Raw genomic sequence first — 16988 nt, forward strand, 5'->3', positions numbered from 1 at the left:
TATCCTTCCCAGTTCTGCCTAACACCCCTCTGTCCACTTTCAAAGGAATCAACAATGCTGAAAACAATGACTTTTCCGTCAAATAATGGCTTTAGAAGTGTTATCAACCGAGCTGGTGCTTGAGATATTCTCCTACCTTCCTCAATCCGCGTTTGCAAGCCTGTCTGTCTCTATGCTGAAGAAAGCTCCATGACTTGGCCGAACCACGGCTCTACAGCACCCTCATTCAATGCCGAAATAACGCTCTGCAGCAGTTTTTGCGCTCCATATATCTCAAGCCCTATCGTGCGAGGTATGTAAGACATATTAGTGCAAAGGCTTGGGACTACCAAGCAGTCGTCTCCACGAGATTCCTGGATGTTGATCAATCAGGTCCGCGTGTGAGACCAAACCTCCAGATTCAACAGCTTCTTCCAGAACAAGTCTTCGGGAAAAGACATTGCGAGAAATGGTATAGGGCAACTTTTACACATCGGGGATGGGATGCTATGTTTGCCCTTCTCTTGGTGCTATGTACAAGATTGGAGTCAGTCGACATTTGCCTCTACGACGATGATATGTATCCATTCAGCAGACGGTCCTTGGATAAGGCACAGGAATCTCAACACAGTACGCACCCTCGGCAATACCTTTCAAGCTTTCGTCGACTATATATTACGAGTGCAGGTACTTCATGCAGCACAGGACTTCTTCGCAGCTTGGCTTTATTCCTCAGATTGGACTCGATTGTGGAGTTTCATGGAGTTGGAATAGAGTACGGATGGGCGGACTCACTCAAGCTTGACACTTGTGAAAATAAACCGAGCTTTCGCACCACCAAAGTCACCCTGAAGAACAATTTTGTGCCATATGGGAGGGGTGGCGTTCTCACCCAAATCCTTCTGGGTTTCAACAATATGAAAAGCTTCAGTTGTGAAGGTACCATAGGCGTACCCCGCACAACTTACCAATATGAGGATTGGACTATCGTAAATGGACTTATGAATTCGAGACATAGTCTTGAAGAGCTTTCTCTCTCCAGTCTGTGGGAGCGAATGGCACGACGGCATAATTCAGCAACATGGTCTCCTATCACTTCATTGAAGCACTTCAGCAAGTTGAGGTCAGTTATCCTTCCGGTTATGGCGTTTCTTGCTCAATATTTTGTTCCCACTGATTAGATACGCATACGTCTAGAGCTTGATTCCTGGATGTTTTTCTACGCAACGGCATCTTCACTCAATCACGACTACACAGCCCCGGGCTGGCTTTCAGTTTTACTCCCGGAGTCTTTGGAACAACTCTCAATTATAGAAATTAGCGGAACAGACTTAGAGAAGCTGTTAACCACGTTTACTTCGGCGGTGTCCATACCAGGAAATTTGAAGTTGTTGAAAGTGAGTATCGCTTCTACCACCACGGCGTGTCTGGCACTCCCTCACTGCTGCTAACTAACTTTCGCCAGATAACCTCCGATTCGTCGAATAAAGTTATTGCAGAGGAGGCTTTGTTGTCCAGTCTACGAGACGTAACTCATAGCCTTGGAATATCCATGATTCGAGAAATGAGTGTGAGTTAGATTTGTCTGTGGAGGATTTTGCAGTCGTCGGCAGTTCTTGCGACGAGCTCAATCGGCCCAGAATGCGACACTTCTTGCAAATATTCCTACACGCTTTTTGGATAATGGTGATTGTGCTATCTTTCACTCGTTCCCCTGGGGTTGGAAATTCCGGAGTGGATGGGATTGGTGTCCTAGCTGCCTAGCATACCTACTCTCGAGCTGCTGCAGCTTGCTGTGGGGCCTGACGCCCCATTGTCCCCTCGCTAAACTTTGCAGTGTTTACCTGGCGGAGCGATATGCTCGGCAGCATTGTACCATCAATAGCTATTGTCATTCAGCATGGAAATGAACGATTTTTCTGAAAATTGACCGTCCTATAGATCTTTATTTTCCCCCTTTGCTACATCCTCCCACCCGTGGGGAGGTGGTATGTGGATATCTTAGCGAACGTCAACACGCGAGACTCATATGCCAAGACATAAGGGGCATAATAAATCGTGTCTCTCTGTCTGATTCCAATGCGAGAAACACACATATGTTTTCTCGAGTGATAGGAGGCTAATCAGAATTTAGCACTACGATAACAGCGAACAGTCCCCAATTCAGAGTTCGGTCTGCGAAAACTGCACGATCACGTCAGTGGCGTCGAGGATGGGAGCAGCACTCAATGTTGTTGGAGAATCATACACCTCCAGCCGCCTCTCTTAGAAGAATTTGAATCACGAAAACAATTGAGTTGTAGACCCATTGGCTCTATTAATTGGGCATTTCGTTAGGCAGAGCAGGCATTTCATGCCCTTGGGCGGGGCGGGACGGCGACAAGCCCCCACAAGTCAAGCCTCAATCGGGCTGTGATCTACTGTAAGCAAGGCTCACCAATAGATTCCTTGACTGGACCTCACCGAAGTCCATTTTGGCTCACAACATCATCCTCACGAGATCCATGATATCGTCATATGGTCGTGCCTCTATTCGGTGTCGTTTCGACCGTCCCGAAGTATAATATCATGGAGATCCGCCCCAGCTATTGGTAGCCTGCCACTCTTGGACATTGGTGACTTCACAGCTTGCTTCTGGGTGTTGCCATTGAGCATTCCATCCACTACCATCGCAAACCCACTCTTGCTTACCATGGAATTTGATACAACCCGAGCAAGCTTCTCCTTTGATGCAAAGCCTTCTGGATTTAAGGAGGACATACGGAGAAGCAATATTGTCGACCCTGGGAGCCATGATTTGATAGTCAATGCTCTCTCACAGGCAGCATTTACGAGCAGGGCCTTGGCAGTGCCTTCCGACAAGCAAATGTCCCCGCAAGACGTCTCCTACCCACGCTACATCACAAATCGTAGCTGCGACAGTTCAACCATGTTACCGCTTAGCACAAGTTCAGCTTCAAACGAGCTTAGTCTAAGATCCCATTCTCCGCCTAATTATGAGAAAGTACTCTGGAAATCATCCGCGACTCACGACCAGCTCGACCAGACTCCCAATGGAAACTGGGATTCTGCCAGTACCCAAGCTATCATGACCCCACTTCAAAGCCTTAATACCCTCTCTCCGGAAAGCTATGAGCAGGGCGGATTCAACATGACTTCTGGTTCCGATGCCACATTCAGCCAGTGTGCTGCATTCATACAACCCGGTTTTGCTTGTACAAGCAAACCTTCTCCTCGAAGCAACCTAGCCCTTACTCTTTCAGTCAATGATCAGCTGGGCATTACTGAAAATGGATTTTATCAGTTTGGTCTTCCAAATCAAGCAGTGTCATCAGCAGATTATTTTTCCATTCCGAATCAACAACAATTGGCACCATATCATATTGACGAACAATTTTTTCCATCGTCCAGCTTCGGCTCTCCCGTCGGACAGTCCCTTAATACTGGTACTGGGAGGATATCAAAAATACCAGACATAGAGTACGAACTCAAGATTCAGCCAGAGTCAACAATACTTGACGTATGCGAGCTGCAAATTCCTCCACCTCTCCCGTCTCAGGATGAGATGATGGTGAACTTCAGTCTTCGACCCGAGCCTCCTATCACAAAGCGCTCAAGGAAATCCTATTCGAAAGAAGGGAAGAGGAAAGTGCATGCAGTCCGAGCCAGTGGAGCTTGCACATGCTGCAAGGCTCGCAAGTTACCCGTGAGTCTCATCGCGATGTACTCCCACATAATTATACTAAACTCACGGTAGTGCTCTCCTAATGGTGTCTGTGAGACATGCCTGAAACATGTCAATAATCGCTCACTGGCAGCTCGCATCTGCATACGAACTAAGATGAAAGATGACTACATTGGTGTGAGGGGTAAGTATGATGTATCATCAGCCATGATTCTGTACCTGACATTGTCACAGATCTCCACCAAAGTCTGCCTAGGCGCAAGGCCAACCTTGAACCTCTAACATCGTCACTGACTGGCTTGCCAATACACGTCCAACTTTGCGTGAAATCCGAGCTTGGGATCGGTGGAGATATAGCTCAGCTGGATCTTGAAGTCATGCGGTGCAGTTCGTCTCCGTATTGTCGCTGGAAGAGACTTGAGAGATCAAGTGGCATCTTGGTCACGTCCGACACCACATACGATGAACGCTATGTGATTGTTCCCGCTTCTATCCCCAGCGTTGACGACTTCGACAACTTCGGAAGGCAGATTCTTCTTATGCAATTTAGTTCTCATTCTGGAGCAATCACATGGTACCTAGATAGATTTCTATCTGTATACTGTAGTAGACCACAACCGTCAAGCATGGTAAGTTGCAACCCAAACTTTGGGGCTTCGGCTAAGTACATACAGCGGTCTCTTGCAAACTTGACCTCAAGAATAGCCAGCTTGAACAACCTTGTCGCTTACGGATTTCTTAATCTCCATGACGGCAGCTTTGATCTTCTCAGCCGACCTCTCGGACAGCTCAACCAGGAGAGATATGTATCGGAGACGATCCATGACCAAGTTCGTGTTCGTGTCGCCGAAGGACTTGGGCCAGCCGAGCGTCTTATGGCATCTGAGCTAGACAAGCTCATGAAAATAGTTGGAGCCGGAAAACATGCTCGGATCATCGCTGGAATTTGCTTGTTGAGGCTGGTACTGATATACAGAGATCGATTGGTCAGAGATGAGATCAGGATCTCACTGCCGAATAATAAAACCCGTAAGCCCAAATCAGACCAGTCTTGATACCCGCATACTTATCAATCTTGATTAACAGATCACCAATATCGCCTCGATAAAGCTGCATCGTTCTACAGACGACTCACAGCTTCGTATTGGACACTGTGTCGGGAAAAGGACACACCCCTAACGCTAGAGTGGGAGGATGAGGCTGGTGCTTCAGCGGGCGAGCGAGATGCAGCACTAGAGGATGCATATTTGCAGCTCCAGCCTGTTTTTCTGCAATTTTGTACGTGTACTTGTCATAATATCGTTGCAACGTGATACTGACTGTGAGCAAATAGGTGAGGAAAGGCTGTGTCGTCAATACGACCATGACTTCCAGGAACTGATTGCAAAGCCTCTGATGACTCAGCATCCACGCAAGAAACGGAGAACTGCTCGTTGAAAATCAAGCTCTGGTATGACGAAGTCAAGCCAAGCCCATGTGGGCTCACATCCATTATACGAAACTTGATAGCTGTCGTGTTGGACTTTCGCCGATCTTTCGAATGTGAGGAAACACTTCGGCGATATTCGGTCCACTCTCTTTCTCATGCAGATCGTCACAACCAGGCTCATCAGATTCGTCCACTGCAGTCGAACTTGAGTTGGTCGTGGCCGTTATCAACTTCTAGATTGTCTGTTCCTTTTGGCTGGCGATGATTTAGTATCGATCTCTTCACTGGTGTTGTCAAACAACACTCCAACGACTTTGCTCATCCGAGTTCTGTCTACTCCTCACAACATACATGGTGGTCTTCAAAATACCATCATTCGCATTGTTCACTTCCTCAACAGCTGTCTCTTCACTCCTTGTCAATGACCCTTGACTAGAAGTACCACCACCATCAAAGCTGCCATCCACATCCGCCATTCGTAACTCATCGCTTCTCCAACCAAAGGTCTCCAGTCCGAAGGTAATACTCCTCTCCTCATCAAAGGCCGTTCTGTGTCTGGATCTTGAAGACGTCAAGACGTTGCGCATGCGGCGAGAGACAGAGGACCCAGATTCTGATTTGACGGGGTAGGGATTGGGTGCCAGGTGAGGCTCGGAGCGGAGGAAGTTGGGGAAAAACAGACGGAGGAGGGGGAAGAGGTCGGGAATACATCCTGTGACTAGCGCCAATCCAGTTTCGATATTAGCTATTGTTGACTTGACGCTGTAACTCCAGTCTTGGCCTTTCCTTGGGTGATAATTGCGGAAGAGTATCCATAGGCGAGTGATGCCTACTGCCGTGACTCTTGGGATGATGTTAGCATGTGTTCAAGTGGGGAAGAAGTAACAGCTTACGCCACCCCCATACATAGTACCAATAGAACCACGGACTTTTTCTTTGGTGTCAGTTGCATATCGTAGACCATATACACCGGAATCAACAAGATCAGCAAGTCGGTGAGAATGCTGATGCCAGCGGTGATGAGGAGAAAGTTCCCCATGTCAATACACTCTCCCCCATGGACATATTTACCATTTTTGAATCCTGTCGGTATCGGGTAGCCATAGTACACGCCTGGGTCTGTCGCACCAGCAGCTATCTGTGCAGCTCGATCCATAGCATAGCGATTCCAAGTGTAGGTAATAGGCCAGCATTGGAAGATGTCTGCCATGAGAGCACCTGTGATGAAGAGGAAGTTGAAAATAAAAAGAACACAACAAGCAGTGCGGACGCCTGTTTTAGTGCCTCCAAGCCGCAGGTAAAGTAGAATCATTGAGGCTTTAATGAGCCCGAGGATAGGATTGTAGGTGATGCCATTTGCGTAGAGGTATTTCCAGATGAGAACCATGTCGTACTTAAGTTTGAATGTGTCTTCACGATGGTAGCCATAGTGACCGTACTCAGTTACTAAGTGCCTGGGTTAGAATTCCGAGCAAGTCATGGTGGAGTAAGACAGCATGAAAAAGAAAACGGTTCATACCTTTGTACATCGTTATGGTTTCTCCCAGCGACAGGAACCAAGCTGCTAACATACAAATGTCACCTATCAAGGTTAGAGAAGTATTCAAGAAGCTTGAACGAAGTCCTCATACTCCACATCATCAAGCCCCGCCAGGATCTCCTCGATGCCACCATTCTGGAACCGAGCCTCCCCAGACAAAATATGGAGCCGACAACCTCAACTACGACTATAATGATCAAACACGCCGTGTTCAACTGCTGAACCATGACGAACCAAGACGCATAGGCGAGTCACAATGTGACTCCAGCCAAATCCTTTGAAAAAGGCAACTAGTCAGTCAATCTAACGGAGAGCGTTTGGAGCCAGAGCAGTCGATGGATATGGAACAGATTGCAGAGGCGAACGGCAATTCAGATTAACTGCTTGATCTCCGTAATTCTGGAACCTCGTGGAGAGCAGGGAACATGATGTATTTCCCGGATTTCCATAGTCGTACAAGAACACAGTCATTCAAGATCCATGAGTGAAAACTTTTCATAAAAAACGTTTGCTTTTCTTCCCGTGTCTTAAGGGAGAATATGACTTGCTGTTCGGGACTACTTTCCTTGCCTCTGATCCAATCCGCAGGGTTGTATCGCAATCTCAAGGGCATGAACGATTTGTTCCTCGGGTGATTGGTGACTTTCTCGCCTCTGGAGGTCTTGTGCCTCTCGCTACCGCCCAAACCGCCGAGTTTACCCATGCTTTCCCAATGTGCCATTAAATTTTCCCAGAAAAGGGGTAAGGAGTACCGCGTCTTGTTTTGGATTTCCGTCGTCTAACTTGGGACTTTGCCTAAAACAACTTGACGAGCACTCTCGATCCAGAGAAGTGGGGTAAGGATCTGGCTCAGGATGTTCCGACCCGCTGCTTGACGCTGGGTAAATCGGTGCATCTCGTGATTGTATTGGGCCAGTGTTTTGGTTCGCCTCCTTCCTGCATGTAATATCAGGTCGAGAAGCCATTTTTGTTCCCCTCACCTTGCACAATTGTGCCTTAATTCTTTGCATATAAGGTAGCGCTGCCAACCCGGTAGTTACACAAAAAGGAAGCCACACGAGCACCGGCATAAGCGTTGTTATGTAAAAGGGACACCCCACAATTGACCCCAACTCCTGGAAGCTTGGGACCTGCATCTTAATTAAGATTTTCTCGATCAAAGTACAAGAGATCAAATTGAGTCTCATTTGTCTCAAAGGTTCCTCAGTTGTGAACAAGGGAGACCTCCTGCCGTCATATATTGCTTCAAGCTGGAGAATGTGCTTTGACAGCGAGTGCGCAGTCACCCCAATCCTATAGCTTGGCTGATGAAGTCTCCAATATTGCGGAAATACACCCCACGTTCAAAAGGACCGTGGCTGCGGCACAAATAGGGAAATGAATCGATACAGAAAGTCAATGGCATAAGCAATATATACAAAACAAGCTTCTTGGAAGGACTCAGGAATACCATGGGAGAGCACTTAACACATAAGTCAGCAAAAGGAGGAATGTGGCAGCATTCCTTGTCAACTTCCTTGGATGAAGCATTCGACCATAAATCAGCTCCACACATTCGGAATTGCGTGAATGAGCCCCTGAAGCTGACGGTTGATGAAGGAAAGCCTCGAAGTAAAACATGGCAAGCGAAAGCAGTTTCAGGAATGTTGCAAAGCTAATGGATGAAAAAGAAGCCACAGAATCAGTAATACTGCCAATACAGCTTCATACTTGGACGAGTGTGCGATTACCTGGTTTCGTCCGGTAAACAATAGACCTCTGAACAGAGGGCAAAGTCTAAGCTGTCAACTTTTTAAATGTTTGCCCATCTATACAAGATCAGTATGCGTCATAAATGTAGTCTCTCTGATGTCAGGTTTTTTCGTTACTAAATTCCCATTGCTGCAAGCCTTCGTTCAATCTTCCGATCCGCCCAATCCCTATGCAAGCAATTGACACTTGACAGAGGCGGTTAACCAATGAGCCTACCAGCCTGAGATGTATGTCGTATCAATTGTCGCCGGAACAGTGGTGCTCAGCTGTTCAGTCAGTCAGTACTATTTTCTCCATGATGTCCAATTTTTGTCAGCATCGGCTGCCCTAGCTTCCTTTGCACATGGTGAAGCTGACTGCTCACCGTGGTGGCTTGGGGTGAGAGTGGTCCTATTTGATAGCTCGTCAATAAATAAAAACAAAATAGGGCTGAGGTTGTGCGCGTGGGTCATCGTAGCCAAAAATCGAACGCTTCAGCTGCACTTCGCTACTTCCCGTTGTAGAATAGAACAACTTCATGCAAGAGATTTGCTTACATCTCGTGTCTATTGAGATCGTAAAAGCCACCCATGGATGCAGACAAGTATCCTTTTCCAGGAAGTCTGGGGGATGTTCGCGACTTCCGCATGACCATGTTTGGCAAAAGCATGCTCATGGTCTGTACATCCATATCTTGTATGCACCAATTCAGGATAGATTTTGGTTCTGCAATATCGTTGGCGGCGGCTATCAATGGCATAGCATTAACTCACGATACTCCAGCTGCCTTAAACTGCTAGATTGGTTCCAGGGTTCGGTCCCTGTTGACAAAGAAGTTTAGAGGCCACTCACGACTCGATTCGCAAAGGTGTACTCCAACGAGGTTCGAGGGGTTCGAGAGTAAAGTCAGTGAAGATTGCGGAGCTGGACATGAGATTTTGAGCCAATATGCACACGAGACGTATCTTGAGTTGTGATTTACCTGTCGCATACAGATGGATATGGTGAGTTCTGGTCGGTGGGTGATGTATTAGGGTGGGGAAGATCCTGAGCCGAGACGAATGGGAGACTGGAGCCCCGCTCTAAACTAAATTCAGTCTCCTGGAAGCTCAGCAAGATGAATGTATTATTGAAGGAAATTTGGATCATGGTACCAATATTACTGCCTATAAATGTATAGAACACGATTTCATCATATCTATGACCCTCGGTATGAAGACATCCAAGAGACTGACCCTCAATTGCAAGTCAGTAGCTCACGTGACCATCTGGGACGAATCTAGGTAGACAGGAAAACAAAGAACGCCATCTAGTGAACTCCAGTATCCATCCAATCTATAAGATCCGAGCCTAGACCAATCCCAGTATGCCTGTTCTAAATCATATCCCTAACCCGTACGCCATCGCTCCCAATCGTCAATGCTCCATGCGGCGTGAAACTTCTCCCATTCCCATCCCTTTTCCATTATCAATCTATCTCCTCCCCTTCTTCTTTGTCTTGACTCCAATTTTGTGTTGAACTACCCCTCCACCTCCTCCAACTGGCCCTCCGTTGTCTACGATATTATTGCCTCGCCCTTCCGGCATGGCACAATCCTCACAATCTTCTCCCATGCGGATCGTCTGCCAGATGTGCTTCTTCTTGCAAGGTGTTTGGACAAGGCCCGCTTGTGAGCAGTATTTTCCCAGCGCGTAAGTGACGTGCTTGCAGTTGTATAGGTGCGAGTACCAGTAGCACATCTTGTAGGTTGTTGGTTGTTGACTTTGATGAGGTGGTATATGTGACTCAGTTACGTGAAGGTAATCTTAGATGGCTGAGTGCGTTGTTGAGATACTTTGGATCGAGGAAATTGGAGCACGATGGTGGTATAGTGAGAATACTTTGAAAGAAGAATGTTGCGAGAATCTTGTATTACGCTGATAGAGTTTGAGATATGACCATCCTCCTTTGACGTGACAATCCCTTTCTTATAAGAACCCTATCTCGCCTCATCTTGAAGAGGTTGCCACCCTAATGGGCACCCGACGTCGCATAGATATGTGGAAAGCCATTTCTGCGTCTACGGCAACGTTTCCGAAGCCCGATATCACTCATGATAGTGCAGCGTCGATCTCTGGGAGAGGTTGAGCTGGATCCACTGGCGGTCCAAAGGCGGTTTTTGAGTGACTACAATGTAATGTTTGTTCGCCTTGCCGCCGACTTCGATTGTTGAGCCCAAATGAGGCTCTGGTGTAACAAATGAACCAGCAATTACTATCTTCCACGTTCGGTTGGGAAAGGATAGCACCCAGCAGAGAAGACGCAAAGAAGGAAATCACTGGCTACTCTTGCAACTCAGCATGATTCCTGCAAGGCAAGCTGCCTGCTGGTCGGATGCTTCCGTGGCAGAGGGATGCAAAGAACGATGATTGGAAACAAGTGGAATATTGGACATAGATCGAGACACGGCAGCTTGCCTGGCTGAGAAAGTTCGAAACGAAGGGAAATTAACGCCAGCGCGCTCAGTGCAAACATAATGCGCTCGTTCATCTTAGGTGCGAAATTTCCACTTGTGACAGATGGAACTGCGTTTGTATCACCCAAACGTGACTCGGTTCGACCCAATCTCACTCCCAAAACCAATAATCCTTCGTGGCAGCTGCGACCACTTGGTCGGCTCACGTACCTGACTGCTGTCACTACTACCGCATAGCTTGATATGGTATATTCAATCTTCTGGACGGCTTGCAGAATGGCCGCCAGTTACCAAAGCCCTCATCCGGCTGCGTGGGATCAGGCACCTGCCAATGTTTCACGACTTGAGGTTCTCACCGCTGCCACAGATCGAGGCGGTTTGCCGGGCAGGCGAATGAGTCCCGGTGGGAATGGACAGCGGGAAGGGGATGGGTGCATATTTGATGGATGTAGGCGTCGGAGTTGTTGGATGATGAGTTGGCAGAAATTTTAGAGCATATCGAGGGCCACAGCACGGGAACGGGCGATTTCTTATGGACAGGTAGGCGAAGACTCTAGGCCAGTCACTACTGTAACGATGTGCCGCTGTGCCCTCATTCGCTCGGATAGGGGCTCCAGAATAGGGGGGCCTGTGCCACTAAGTTGACCCAAGCGAGAGACGAAACCTTTGGAACGAACCTGCCAGCCTGCCTGTCTCACCTGTCTACTTCTACTTCTCAAGAGAAGTCTACATAACCTCCTGCATCATTGCCACCTTGCACACACAAGACGAACAAATCTACGTTTGCTTTACGCTTGTTATCTTGGAGTTCTTTAATTTGGTAGCACAGATGATGAATGGTGAAGACGTTCTTGCGGGCTGTTTGTTTGGTTGGAGGCCGAGACTTGGTTGTTGTGACTTTTGCTGAGCATTGCAGCTACCTGCTCGCCAAGTCTTACTTGCTGGCATGTTTCGTAAACGCTTTGTGCGAGTCTGGAAATTGGCTAAATGGGAGTCCTCTCCCGGACCAGTGCCTATTTTCGAGTCAGAAATTCGTGCCAAGTTCAGCTCAAAGGACCATCGAGGTACGTACCATTCAGCGTCATTGAACAGACGAGCTACCTGTTTTCACGCATCAAGTTGTCAATGCTTGAGCTTTGCTTCATAATACTGAAATATGCGGTCAACTCGTGGGGAATCGGCGGAACAAGCATCGTAGCACTCTGTGTTGAAGCGATGTTTGAATGGCTGGTGAACCCACGCATCTGAACCGATATGAGGGGGTATCAACAGCGACTTCACACGCATTTCTGGGCTCAGAGAATCGCTTAAAATATTCTGATAGATGCGATGTTCACGAGTCATCTTACTTGCTTATCTCCAGTGATTAGAGAAACTGGTTGCAATCTATTTTGAGCATGGTTATCTTTGCGCAACTTCCTGGAAAATCCAGGCGATCTGCTTGATCTGAGCTGCCAAGGAGCATCTTTTGATGAAAGCGCTCTGAATTCAGGTATGATACCACATGGATCAGACTTGGAGTGTGCTTATATAAGGAGGCCAGGCCATCCATTGCGGCGATCGATACCATTTAGACTGGGTGAACCTGTGGCTCATTATCCGCCCAGACAGCCTCGAAGCCTTGTGTTTCAAAAAGCTCCAGCATGCTATTACAATTAAGACTCCCTGTAGACATTGTACTGGCTATTACGGTCATAATGGGGGGATGGCCACCAGCCCATTTGGCAATAACTTTAGCAGACATGGACGCTACAAGCTCCTGAAGGAAGCTTGGGAGTAGGTCTTGAGTAATTTGACAGATTCTGATGCAGAGAATGGATCGAGATCTAAACCTCGCTGGTCAGTGTAAATGTGCCATCTTGCCAGTGGATCACGGCTGGTGATGAGCACGGATCCGGGGCCAGTTGTTGGCCAGAAGTCTTTAATGACACCCCAGTCGTCTATGTTATCGAGTACCAAATTCCACGAAACCTCATTGGACGGACTGTCGACAGGCATCTCGAGATCTTTGACAGGAGTACAGAGCCATCCTCTCGTGGGGTCGCACTCTTTTGCAACACATTGAGATTCCGTCTTGTCTTGGGAGGTCAAGCTCCACCGCTATACGAACAAATTCCTCATTTAAGACATTACAACTATCAGCAGAGACCCAGAAGTTTGTTAACCTTGAGGAAATATACTTCGAAGGACCATGGCGGTATGGAGGCTGGCGATTCGCCAGCATACTCTTCATTGGCCATGAAAATGTGGTCCTCGTTTGAGATTAGTCGCTCACTATACCTTCATACGAATTATGGCGTGGTACGGCTTATGTTTCAAGTATGAGGCATAATGTAGGCTGCGCTTGGTCGACCTCTGGAGGGCATGAGCCAACCACAGCAGCAAAATAAGAGATGTATACACAGCAGCTAGAATTTACGGTGTCAGACAGGACTATGGTGTCATATTTTGCCTCAGCTCTACAGCGCTGTAATTATTTTGCAGCCGAGGAAGTGAGTTAATATTTCGCTTGGTCTCACGTTCAGTGGACAGCCAACCATCTAGACGGTGGCAATGGTATTTCAGGGAACTCCGAACTCAATCTAAAATCTGCGATTGCTAACATATCAGCTCTAATGCTCTATACTCATTTTTAAACTTCATACAGGCAGAGAAAGCCCTACCTATTAGCTAGGACTCACAATTGTCCGAGAACACCTTCGTCTTGGACACGAGATGGCAATGCACGTGGTGGGAAGTGGGCTTCGAAAGCACTCATGAACTGAAAAATCAAGTCCTCTCTACCAGCCTGAGCCATTATCCCCAGTCCGTATGGCCTTCCATCCGCTTGAATAATTCCGACAGGCATGCTCGCGATTGGGTAGCCTGAAGGTTTATGTTTAGATCAGATTGCATGACAGAACAATGCTTTTGGAAACATACCCGATGCTGCTGAGATGAAAACCATAAGGCTGTCCATTGGAAAGGCAAGTATGTTCAAGTTCTGTTCTCGAAACAGCTTGTCGATGCCATTGTCTTTCGATATGTTCTTCATTCGACCTTTTACGGCGTCATAAGTCGCTTGGGTCGGAGGATCTCGTGAGGCTTTCACTAGCTGGTTTTGATCAGGATGGTCTGTGAAGGTGCCCATTAATCACACTGCAAAAGTACATAGTGCTTGATACGTACCCTCTGGTAGTTCCTTTTCGTGGTGGTCCAAATTAAATTTAATTAGATCTTCAATTGTTTTCAACCCTGGAGAATTGACTTCAGAAAGCCAGTCTTCGACTGCTTCTTTGCCCTCGTATGCTATTCAAAGTCAGCATGGATCAACAGCATATAAATTGTACCTACACATGACGAGTTCAATCGGATTCTTGCCTTCATACCACAGGTCCGTAGCTGGTGTTATATCAACCGGAAAAGCAATGTGCGCTCCTGCTGCATTGCTCTTCACTCGTTCGATGGCATCGAAGTAAAGCTTGTTCTTTGTACGTGTCAGCTTCTGTGAAACATAGGAATGGAAAGAGTCGTGCCATTTGCTTGAGAGTAATCTCATTTAATTGCACAATATCTGGATGAAGAGACCATCTGATAGGATCCAGAAAGCCTATCCGAAGCGAATCAAATGTCTTGGTTAGATATTTCAGATAGCCTTCCTCTGGCAAGAGATTCCTCTGCTCCTCTGTCAGAGCTGTCTGGCTGAGAAGGGCTAGATCCGCTGTTGACCTAGCCAGACCGCCCACGACGTCCAGCTCGACCGAGCTTCTGAAAACGCCGTCCATGGTGACGGCATTGAGAGCGGGCTTGAAGGCATAGAGGCCAGCTCTTGCGCCTGTCATGACAATTGATCCAATATATTCTGTGCCGAGAGATATTGGGGCATAACCTGCTGATACACCCACTGCAGAGCCACTTGAGGAACCGCATGGATCCTGCGAGAATGTTTAGCTAACCATACTTGGCCTGGGAATAACGAATCGTACAGTCTGTCCAAGTCCGGTTTCGTTTGATTTGCGAGCGAGATAAGCAGACTGCGTTTGGCCCCCCAGTGCTGACCACCCGTTGGAGTTTGCATCGCCTCTGTGATACGTGAACAACATCAGTAAATTACACGCAGCAGGGACAAGAACAACGTACTTGAAATTACAAAACTCCTATTGCTTGGAATCAATTGTCTTTTCGGCATTGAGTGTGAATAAGACTTACATTCAAATTTGTCTTGCCCAACACGGTGGCACCCATTTCCTCAAGCTGATCCCTCAAGTCAGAGGTTTTCAAAGAAAGGCGAGGTTTCAAGCACTGACCTTGGTAATCATAGCGGCATGTTTGGGTGCAATCGAATCTTTCAGGACCAGGCTTTCCAGAGTCGTTGCAACACCGAGAGAAGGGCCGGTCGAGATTGCATCCTTCATGAGATCGGTGAGAGCCAACCACAAGGACATGACGCGAGACCACAGACCTTGACCAATATGGGTATCCCGTGAAATGGGCTCCTGACTCGGCCTGCGGCTCGCTCAAGGTCAAGCTGGGCTGAGCGCTCCAATACAAGGTGGTTGGGGACGAGAGAAATCATGGCATTCAGAGTCGCACCTCGCTGGTCATGTTTGTCGATTTGCGCAAGACATGCTTGGACCAACTCTACGCTGGTAAGACGACCAGCATCGAGCTTTCTCTGTAGTGCTGTCGAGTCAAGACTCAACAGCTCTAGGGTAGAGATCCGAGTAGCCATCTTGGATTTTGGGCGAGCACCTGGAGAGAAGAAACGAACCCAGAGGAGAATCGCGAAGAGAGTAAAAATTTCAACGTCAGTGACATATACAAGCCGGGAAGGTGAATGGACAAAGTAGGGTAGGTACAGTCGGATTCAAAGGAGGCAAAGCGACAGGCACATGTAGGCATAGGAATCTTACCCAGAGTTGTTGTTTGCACTTCGCTGCTAAGGAATTATGGCGGTGGAGAGAGTGGGACCTACGGTACTCAGATGTACTACCTAGTGAAAAGTGTGGCTTTTTTTGTTCACCTTGATGTTCCTTAGCGTCGTCTCATAACACGGCAGTGCAGTGAATGTACGCTCAGGTGATAGGTTAAATGTCCAGGCTCCTCTTCAAGACTCTGATCGACGTTGGAAGAGCCACGCACAGGGAGCAGCCAAGAATGATGTTCATCAAGGGGGAGAGAATGTTACACTGCAAGCGAAAGAAAGATGAGTGGCAAGGGCTCCCACAAGGCTCCAGCAATAAGCTGGATATCAGGTCGAGGGTAAAGTCGCCGGTTGAGGCGAGATGCTACTTTACGGGCAAAAAACGCAGTGCTGAATGTAACTTCAAGAGAGTAGAATCCTTTTAGACTAGTTATTTTTCGACATTGTTTACAGGGACAATTTCTCAATTGAATTGTTGAACGTCTAGTTGTGGTCCGCTGCACATGTTGACTTTGGTGTTTTGCACGGGCCTCACGGCCATGCTTTGGGAGACTTACGAGGTAAGCTGGATGCTTCAAGCGAGAGTCCTTATCTGGCTCATAAATGAATGCTCGGAAAATAATTTCGAAATATACCTCAGATGGGTACAAATAGGAGCTGGCTCACTTCTTTTTGTAGCCATCGATTTGCTGGTTGCTGGGCTGGGCTCAGTAAGCGAGGTAAACATCACGTGCTAATACTCAGATAACCCAGGTTTCACTCGTGTCAAAGCCAAAGCCATTGGGAGATCTGATTTGAGATAGTCAATAATATGCCACGCTTCTTGAAGATTCCAGTAGCTGTTTTCATTGGCCTGAGCAGCCTAAATACTGGCAGGAATTAGGTTCCTGAACTTGGAAAGAAAGCTAAATTTAATCGCTAGCTATTTTCTAGCGATGCATGATGTTATATCCCTCACGGCAGAGTCTAAGAACAACTAAGGTCCACTCAAACATGGTGTAAGATTAGTTGCATCTGAATTGAGTTTCTACTGATTTACGAAATGAGCCTGAGTTCTGTCTTCTTATGGAAGTCGAGCTAGTGACCATTACTACCTTGCGTACGCGAGACAAATGAATTCATATTTTCATTGTGTCCATTATTTTGGACTGCTTTTACTCTCTACAACATATGATGAAAGCTTACATGGAGGGAAAGTCAGTGAGCAAGTCACGATCTCCTTTGTACGAGCAGACCACGGGCATGACCATGTGGTGGATCATGGG

At 47.3% G+C, this 16988-nt stretch overlaps 4 protein-coding genes across 4 annotated transcripts; 1 reads left to right on the forward strand and 3 right to left on the reverse strand.

Annotated features, from left to right (window-relative positions):
- Positions 1 to 59: 59 nt before the first annotated feature.
- On the forward strand, positions 60 to 5216 carry ONS95_013227 (uncharacterized protein). The gene is made up of 7 exons (XM_058506864.1): positions 60 to 1376; positions 1445 to 3685; positions 3737 to 3848; positions 3899 to 4293; positions 4339 to 4693; positions 4751 to 4942; positions 4998 to 5216. The coding sequence occupies exons 2-7, from the start codon at positions 2672 to 2674 to the stop codon at positions 5099 to 5101; spliced, it is 2172 nt and encodes a 723-aa protein (XP_058357594.1). The 5' UTR covers positions 60 to 1376; positions 1445 to 2671; the 3' UTR covers positions 5102 to 5216.
- Positions 5217 to 5386: 170 nt separating this feature from the next.
- On the reverse strand, positions 5387 to 11301 carry ONS95_013228 (uncharacterized protein; the record flags this gene model as incomplete). Its single annotated transcript, XM_058506865.1, has 6 exons — positions 9138 to 11301; positions 8922 to 9090; positions 6725 to 8775; positions 6613 to 6675; positions 5987 to 6539; positions 5387 to 5936 (listed from the first exon to the last, which is right to left on the reverse strand). Exons 3-6 carry the CDS (start codon positions 6858 to 6860, stop codon positions 5387 to 5389), a joined length of 1302 nt encoding a protein of 433 aa, XP_058357595.1. The 5' UTR covers positions 6861 to 8775; positions 8922 to 9090; positions 9138 to 11301.
- A 1268-nt stretch (positions 11302 to 12569) lies between these two features.
- On the reverse strand, positions 12570 to 12818 carry ONS95_013229 (uncharacterized protein; the record flags this gene model as incomplete). Its single annotated transcript, XM_058506866.1, has 1 exon — positions 12570 to 12818. The coding sequence occupies one exon, from the start codon at positions 12816 to 12818 to the stop codon at positions 12570 to 12572; it is 249 nt and encodes an 82-aa protein (XP_058357596.1).
- Positions 12819 to 13497: 679 nt separating this feature from the next.
- On the reverse strand, positions 13498 to 15531 carry ONS95_013230 (uncharacterized protein; the record flags this gene model as incomplete). The annotated part of the gene is made up of 10 exons (XM_058506867.1): positions 13498 to 13685; positions 13743 to 13934; positions 13989 to 14108; positions 14154 to 14286; positions 14369 to 14734; positions 14786 to 14882; positions 14940 to 14956; positions 15009 to 15053; positions 15107 to 15208; positions 15262 to 15531. The coding sequence occupies 10 exons, from the start codon at positions 15529 to 15531 to the stop codon at positions 13498 to 13500; spliced, it is 1530 nt and encodes a 509-aa protein (XP_058357597.1).
- Between the last annotated feature and the right edge of the window lie 1457 nt (positions 15532 to 16988).

Source organism: Cadophora gregata (assembly GCF_030347475.1).
Source record: "Cadophora gregata isolate MNR1 chromosome Unknown scaffold_7, whole genome shotgun sequence".
NCBI classification, from domain to species: domain Eukaryota; kingdom Fungi; phylum Ascomycota; class Leotiomycetes; order Helotiales; family Ploettnerulaceae; genus Cadophora; species Cadophora gregata.

Bases quoted from the DNA above. Each gene is read 5' to 3' on its own strand.
- ONS95_013227 (XM_058506864.1), top strand. From the start codon at position 2,672: ATGGAATTTGATACAACCCGAGCAAGCTTCTCCTTTGATGCAAAGCCT. The intron at 3,686-3,736 runs GTGAGTCTCATC...AACTCACGGTAG, and splicing joins GCAAGGCTCGCAAGTTACCC to TGCTCTCCTAATGGTGTCTG. The intron at 4,943-4,997 runs GTACGTGTACTT...GTGAGCAAATAG, and splicing joins GCCTGTTTTTCTGCAATTTT to GTGAGGAAAGGCTGTGTCGT.